This window comes from Chaetura pelagica, unplaced genomic scaffold, assembly GCF_000747805.2.
Source record: "Chaetura pelagica isolate M959 unplaced genomic scaffold, ChaPel_1.0 scaffold559, whole genome shotgun sequence".
Classification (NCBI taxonomy): domain Eukaryota; kingdom Metazoa; phylum Chordata; class Aves; order Apodiformes; family Apodidae; genus Chaetura; species Chaetura pelagica.
In genome coordinates, this window is record NW_009970722.1 from 588794 (window position 1) to 596595 (window position 7802).

A 7802-nucleotide genomic window follows, 5' to 3' on the forward strand; every position below is an offset into this window, starting at 1 on the left:
AAAATCAGCACACATTTATTGCCTTGACAGGTCCCAGAATTGTGGTAAACAACTCCATAGAATTGGGTTTTCTCCTTTTAGAGGGCAATTGGCTTAAGGTCACCACCTTAATTTCAAAATGACATGTTTATATTTTCTACCTTATTGCCACAATTCAATGAATGCACTTTTTATTTTTAATTAATTCAATGCTGAAAGTGTAACTTACTGACAAAGCACTTGCAAACTAAGACAAGTAAACCAAAATTGAGTCCTGGCACCTGACTTGAGCCATGTCATGCTCACAGTCAGACTACTATCTTACCTCAAACCAGAGCTGCCCAGCTGGAACAAGCTCCTCCACTGTTTCCCAACAGCAATGACTTAACACCATGACAAACACGTTTGGCAAGTCAGACACAGCCCCACCTTTTCCCAGGCACAAGCAGAACTTATGGCTACAGCAAAGTTTTACTCTGAATTTTACCCTGCACAAGTAAAGATTATTCAACTTCCAAAAGATACCTGTCCCAGAAACAACCCTAGAAGGCTGGTAATTATATGCTCTTCTATCCCAACTAGCTTCTTATTACAGAAGCAATAATTTAGAAAAAGTCTCCCAAAGATGAAATTTAGCCCTCACCCCTGGAAGCTCCAACTACACGAATTTGGTCAGACTGGAATTTTAAAAGTATTTCTTGTGCCCAAAAAACAAGTTCTTTTCCTCTGGAACATGCAAAAGCAATAGAAAAAACATACATCCAAATATAATTACTAACTGAAGATGCTAAATACAGACTTAATTAAAAAACAAGATAAGTACAATACTGGAAAGTATTATTTGACCTATTAAATAGTTACACCCTGAAAGTATCTATTAAACATTTCCTAAAGATAAAATTTTAGCATCAGTACCTAGTTCCCTGAAGATGTAAATAGCTTGCCACTATTCTTCACGGCAAAGTGAAGATGTCTGAGCCTGCAAATTTTATGTTACATTTAACCACCATTATTTCTAGAATACAGAACTATTTTTAAATTCAGATTACAAAGTGACTTAAAGCATAGGTAGCTCTAGTTGGGAATTTGCTAATTAAGTCTAAAATGCTTCATTATGCACAGAAAATTTTTAGAAGCCAGGTTTCTAACACAATAAAAACAACATTTTCTGCAGAAAAGCAAGACTTAATATTTATGGCAATTTTTTTCCCCTGCTTTTCTGACAAGAAGCCACACCAGAAAGTTTATTTTATATTTTTATTGTATGCCAAAGTTAATTAAAGATGAGGTTTTGCTTGTAGACAAGTTACTTAAAAATCGTGTCTAGGCAGAGATTTGTTAGCAATCTGACTTATTTTAAAGCATAGTTTTGTTCAATCAGGCCACAAAAATAATATTGTGTACAAGCAGTAACTTGAGATCTTATCAGGAAATAAAAATAAAATCAAAGCAGTCACAATATAAAATAGCAGCTCCATGTAGCTTTTTCAAGTTTTAACTTTATTCAGAAAGTGACACTGAGTTCAGTTTGCCTCATTCTTTGAAGCTTCATCGAAGTTTTCAACAAGATCTAAAAAAAGAAGAATGTTGACATTAAAGTTTGACACACTTCTGCTTTTCCAAACATTTTGGTTTTGGTGATTGGTTTGCTTTTTTTCCAAAGTCCTACTTCATGTCAAGTGCTTACAGTATGAAAAACTTTCAGCTTATAAAACACAAACCAAGTAACTTTTAAGAGCTTCATGATTCATTCCTCTTGATCAACCAAGTAAGATGTAACAGTTGTAATAGCATTTAACTTCTCTATCCCTACAACTTGTCAAAGTGATATTGAGAAGGCCACTTCTTCCCACCCTTTTTATTGCATATTTAATAAATATCTTAGCCATGGCTATTATCGCTTCTACAAAAATGCTAGCTCAAACCAACAGTGCATCTAAGTTTCTCGTGGCACCTGACAAAATGAAATAACCTGCCCACAGAAATTCTGTGACAGGGTCACTAGTCAATATTCGTACTCTTGGCCCAGTATTATTATCTATGCATGTTCTCTCTCAGCAACATTCAACTCCTTTTCTTCCAATGCATGATTGTTCTTACCTGGAACTTCATCATCATCATCTTCACCAGTCGCAAGTGGTGCTTTTCCATCCACAGCTGCAAGAGCAAGTAATTCAAAAGCATCAGTCAAGCTCACCATATGCATCTTGATTAGTTGTTTTGCTTTGTTTTTTGAAAACATTATGTCTGAGCTAAATTGCAATGCCTTATCCAGTTCCCCTGCTGAATAAAAATCTTCAAAATAACCAAGCAGGTTCACTTCAGTGCCTTTTGCTACTGATAATACTCAAAGAGCCCAGAAGGGAAATCACAACGTGCAGGCTGTCAGCAGTTGACTAGTCACAACCTCCTATCTACATATACTTAGTGCCTTGAAGGGCAATAATTTTCAGCTAGAAGTCTGGAGACCAATTTTACCAATTTCCCTTAAAATAAACTTGATTTGTTGACTATTCAGTGCTTCTTGAGTTTTATTTTAAGGAAAATTAAGTATCTTATGATCCTAGACTTTCAATGAAAATGAAGGTGTAAATGCAAAGCCGCAGACAGACACACCTGAAAAGAGACACACTTTAGTGGTTGAAGTAACTATGTGTTCAGGTCCATATCTCTGCTGACTTAGAAACTTCTTAACCATTCCCATTGCATTTGCAAGGGTTAGTAAGGCTTAGCCATGTCCACTTTAGTAGACCAACAAGCATCTGAGAAACTGCAGCAGTATAATGATAATAGGTACCACAGGTCCATGAGTACCTGTGCCACTACTTTTACTGCTATTCTTAGAGATACTTCTGAAGGTAAGCAGTCTCATACTCTGTCACCTCAGTTTTATCCTAATTAATCCTTCTCAGTTTTAAAGAAAAGCATGAGGGAAGAAATGAGTGCATACTAGACCTGTACCCTGTTATAGAGAACCAGAACAGATGAATGCATCAACTTTGGTCTCAAAGGCTTGGGACAAGGTCCCACTAACCCTCTTTTTATTTAATAGCAGAATGCTGTTACAGCTTAAGTGCATCTTAATGTCAATTACAACATTTTAAAAGCAAACGAGGTGACTTCCTCCCAAATTGCCTGCATTCTCTCTCATCCCCAAGACTGCACTAAGTTTACTTTAGCGCCTGCAAAGGCAATCATCACAGACACTTCACTCTTCAATGTCAGGCTTCCACATCTAGCAGACAATGTGAAATAGGAAGCTTTGTGCAACTACTACGGCATCCACCTGAGATGGAAATGAATAGCCATTTGCTAGATCACACAAAGCAAGCACTGTAAATAAGCTTCCCTAATATTAAAACTGCACAATTTACTTTGTCCAGACTATACCCATCTTGTTACAAGAAGAGATCTCAGGGGATCATTATGTTTGTTTTTACCTTTCAAGCCTTACTACTACCACAAGGAATTCACACAGGTGACGTAAGGAGAAAGGACCCGAGCCACACCTCCTGAAAACTATTTCTAGAAGTATTTTATTTCATCAGGAACATGATAGGAAAGAAGTACCATCAAGTTTAGGAATGGAAATACAGGCTTTGTTGGCAGCAACTTACAGGAGGGAAAAAAACTAACAACCAAGTTCAGAACTACCAGAACCTCGACACAGTGATACACTTCTATTCTCTCTGTATGTAAGATGTTTCATATCTTGGAAGGGAGAGGCTAAGGTATTTCAGAAAGACATAAAGGCAGTACATGAAGGACATGATGAATGTTCCCAATATCAACAAGTCGGTCTTTCACTCCCAATTCTCACCCTGTAGCAGGAGCACCTTTTCTGAACATCATATAATTAAGTCCCTACTCTACTTTTCCCACACAGTTTTAGGAAGAATAATAATTGTTCATATCTTTTTAGCATTTTCAGGATGGAATAGGAAGTTGGTGTATTTAGCTTAATGCTCATGCCAGTCCTGTTCTCTACACTGTTGCACACACACAGAAATTAGAACACACTTCCTTACAAATACCGTGTAATTCTCTCCTAGCTATCAAAAAGCCCATGCAGGAAAATGCCTTCAGCACACATGTGAGGCAGCAAAGCAGTTGCAAGACATCTGTCCTCAGGTCCCTGTCCTCATTATTTATGTTTCCATTCAAAGCGTCAAAACAGACATACTCAAAGTTTATCTTTTTTTTTTTTTTAAACCTAACTCTTCTGGAGTAACTTACCTACCTAGCTTCAATGCATGACATATGTCAAAATATGCCAGCCCCATATGGTAAACTACCATAAAATGAAGTCTGGTTGCAGCCTTCTAGCCACAGACCAGCTGCAAGATAAGCTGACAGGTGCCTCTGCTTTATTCAGTTGTCATTGGATCTGAGCTATAAATAAGATTCAAGAGTTCCATTTCTTAATAAGCATTTTATAATATGCCTGCAGAAAACAAAGAGTGCCCTGAATTTCACTGATGCTATACAAATAGCACCCATGTCAGCTGTCAGCACGAAATACATTCAAGTTTCAACTTACATTGCTTGGGTAGAGCTTCTGCCAATCTTCTCAGGCTGGTAAGACTGTCAGCTCCAAGCTGATTTAAGATGCTAGGAAGCATTTCTGTCAGCTGCTTTGTCTCAGCATGGCCAGTGATAGTGAAAGTGTTAGCAGCCAGAGATGCCTGAACTTTAGGATTATTGAAGTGTATGACTGTTCCTTGGTTAGTAAACATGTTTACCTGTAAGAAAAAAAAAAGCAGTATTTGAAGCAGTTCAGCAAGATTTTTCAATTTAACAGGCAACCAAAGCTCTTAAAGCTCAATAAAGACCAACTGACAATTGGCCAGTTCAGGATTATTCACCAGGAAACTGATTTTGATAATTTTATATTTCTATATAGGAAAGTATTTCTTCCTTTGAAGCAATTACCTCTTCAATTCCAGAAATATTGTTGACTCCCAGTTTCTTCAAAGAAAACTGAAGTTTCTTGTCATCTGCTGTAGCTGTTCTGTGGACAACCTTCTTCTTTCTGCGGGCAGTACCCTTTTCAAAAAAAGAAAGTTACAAATTAATACTTAAGTAGATCTTCACAAACTCTAATCCTCAGGGCTGTGTAACTATTCTGCACCCATCTACACAACAACTTAACGTACAAAGTTCTTCTATGTCACAGGGCACACCACTCCTGCCCTCCAACTGCACTACAGCAGTCTTTCCCTTGCTTTAAGGCAAGCTTACATGTCTGTGAGAAGCATGAGGTTTTAGGAAGCAAGTCCTACAGGGACTCTACAGCATCTTAGAAGAGAAAAATTGCACATTTATACTCATCTGTTTATCATAGGCATAAAACTGAACAATGAGCACAGTTTCAGGTAATTCTTAAAAGATTATTAATTTATCCATAGATCATCTTTCTTAAATTGTAGCCAAATTTTTTAAGTCAGAGGCCATAAATTTCTCAAAACATCATTAACAAATTAATGAGAAAACTCAAAATACTAAGTTTTTATTCCAAACAGACACCTCCCATACATAAATGAAGAACAACTTATTTCCCCAAAACATTTTATAAATATGTTAAAAAATATACTTCTACATATTATTCCAGATCACCTCTGCCTAGAAAGCAAAACAAGCAAAGTTTAAATTCACCTAAAGACACAGAGCTCCAGATCTCGCCAGGGAAATAACTGTCTCATATCAGAAGACATACATACACACAAAAAAGCAGAAAGTGTCATTCTACACTTCCTTGACAGTTGTAAAGCTTCAGTAAAATCTAGCATAAAATGACTGGGAGCAGGTGAAACTAAGCTCCTTTTTGACACACTGTAACTACTAAGCTAAGTCCCGCTACTCCAGTTGCCCATCTGCCACATGCTAGCAGTGAGAGAATGCGTTCCTGCCCAGTTGGTATAAATGGCTGTGATACCTTTTGAGTTGGCTGGCAGAAGTTAGAAAACTGGCTGGACACTAACACCTCTAACATAATCCACTTACAAAGAGAAACATTAATGAAAAATTCATATGAAACTAACATTTGGAAGACTACAACTCAAAAGTTTGGTCAGTTGGCTAGAAAGCTTGATGTTCGTTCCCTGCTACTGTGAGATTAGCACACACGGCTATTTGAAAAATACTAAAATAACAGAAATTACTTTATTTTAGTACCTCAACTACCCAGGGATTGAGCTACATGAGGTATATATATTATGTCCCTCTGGAAAAAAGACCACTCAATAAATTTTGAAAAATTACGTATTGAATCAAAGGCTATGTAGGAACAGGTACCTCCCTCTTATACAAATTCAACAACGTGTTAAACCTTAGACAACCCGAGTTTAATTTAAATACAGAGCTGCTACCTTCAACTCCACAGACTCAAGCTGCTGAAGATTACAGGTTTTTACTAAGCAAATTCAATCCTGGTCGTGCAGAGATGTGCAGTTCACACCCTTCTACGTCTCTATTAGAGAGGTGGGTACTGCAGGCCACCAATGGAATACCTGGCTCAGCTGACACTCCTCCAAGTAAGTTTGGAAGAAGAGTCATGACATTTAGCTGTAGCAATATTCTACAGAAAAATCTCAAATTTCACATAACCAAGGACTACAATAGTCCTCTACCTAAACATAATATATAGCTCATTTGTAAAATCTGCAGCCCTGCAGCACTGTGAAAATCTTCCAGCAGAGACAGTGTGCAACTTTTTTTTCTCACAAGAAATGGCTCTTCTTCATTCTCCTCCTCCACACTCATCTAAACTTTTATGGTGACAATGCCATAAGAATCCCAGTAATAACCTCCAGTTAGTTATAAAACAGATTTTCTTAAAGTATTTTAACTATTTCACAGGCCAATTTTAAAACTGAAGGACAGCATCACCAGCATATTCTAAGCTTTGCTTAATGTCTCTTAAAGACTTACACTGGCCAGAGAGCTGCAAGAGCTGTAATCTGAATACATGCTCTTTATGTGGCAAACATTAAAAACCTCTATAGTCAACACACACATGCTGGTAACATGCATGCAATCATCAATGTAATACAGCAGCTCTCTGCTTGACTACAAAAAATGACCAAATCAGTGTATTAATACAATAATCCTGGTCTAAGGCTGCCTAAGTCTCCAGCTAAAGGCAAAAAAAAATATTTCAAAAGAGGAACGAAAGCCCCTGGGTGCAAAAGTTCTGTTGCATAGTTTGTGCTCTAAAATAACGTGTTTGCGCTTCTGCAGGTATAAAAGAATTACTAACATATTTTTTCCTTAAAAGTGATTCTGTAATTAAGTGTCTACTAGCATACAGCTATATTCAACATAGCTTTTTTTTAATTTTCAGATAATAAGTAATCACAGAACTACATATATTCATGTTGTAATAAAATCTAAAGGTCCTCTGAGCATGTTACTCGACAATTACCAGAATATGACAAGTACAGAATTTACTACTTTGTGCTAAAAGGCAAAAAAACAGCTTAGAGATTTGTGACTAGAGTCTGGAACATAACCCTCTATAATCTGCTATGCAAATAGTACCAGAGCTTACTTGCTGTAAGTTCTGCTCACTTCAAATCCTACGTGCCTTCTAAAATTATTCACACGCGAATAAAGGCTGCAAACGTGCAACAGCAAATCCAAATGGAAAACACTGGAGGTTCAGCTCCTACGTGCTGCTCCCACAGAACTGGCTCCAGAGACCCCCGCAGCAGCACAGCTTCCCGCCAGGACACCCACGCCGAGCTCAGAGCAACAAGGGCTGCTCCCCGTGCCAGTTTCCAGGACCCTCCCTGTGCGTGCAGGGACACGCGGCCCGGAGGGCA

The 7802-nt window shown here is 37.8% G+C and overlaps 1 protein-coding gene across 1 annotated transcript in view; it reads right to left on the reverse strand.

Moving 5' to 3' along the window:
• Positions 1-1433: 1433 nt before the first annotated feature.
• The window catches only part of BTF3 (basic transcription factor 3), a 7862-nt gene continuing 1493 nt past the window's right edge, over positions 1434-7802 (reverse strand). The window contains exons 2-5 of the mRNA XM_010006383.1: positions 4912-5025; positions 4520-4721; positions 2080-2136; positions 1434-1549 (exon numbers count right to left, since the gene is read on the reverse strand). Of these exons, the coding sequence (XP_010004685.1) occupies positions 1503-1549; positions 2080-2136; positions 4520-4721; positions 4912-5025 (420 nt within the window). The 3' untranslated portion in view covers positions 1434-1502. The remainder of the gene's footprint in view (positions 1550-2079; positions 2137-4519; positions 4722-4911; positions 5026-7802) is intronic.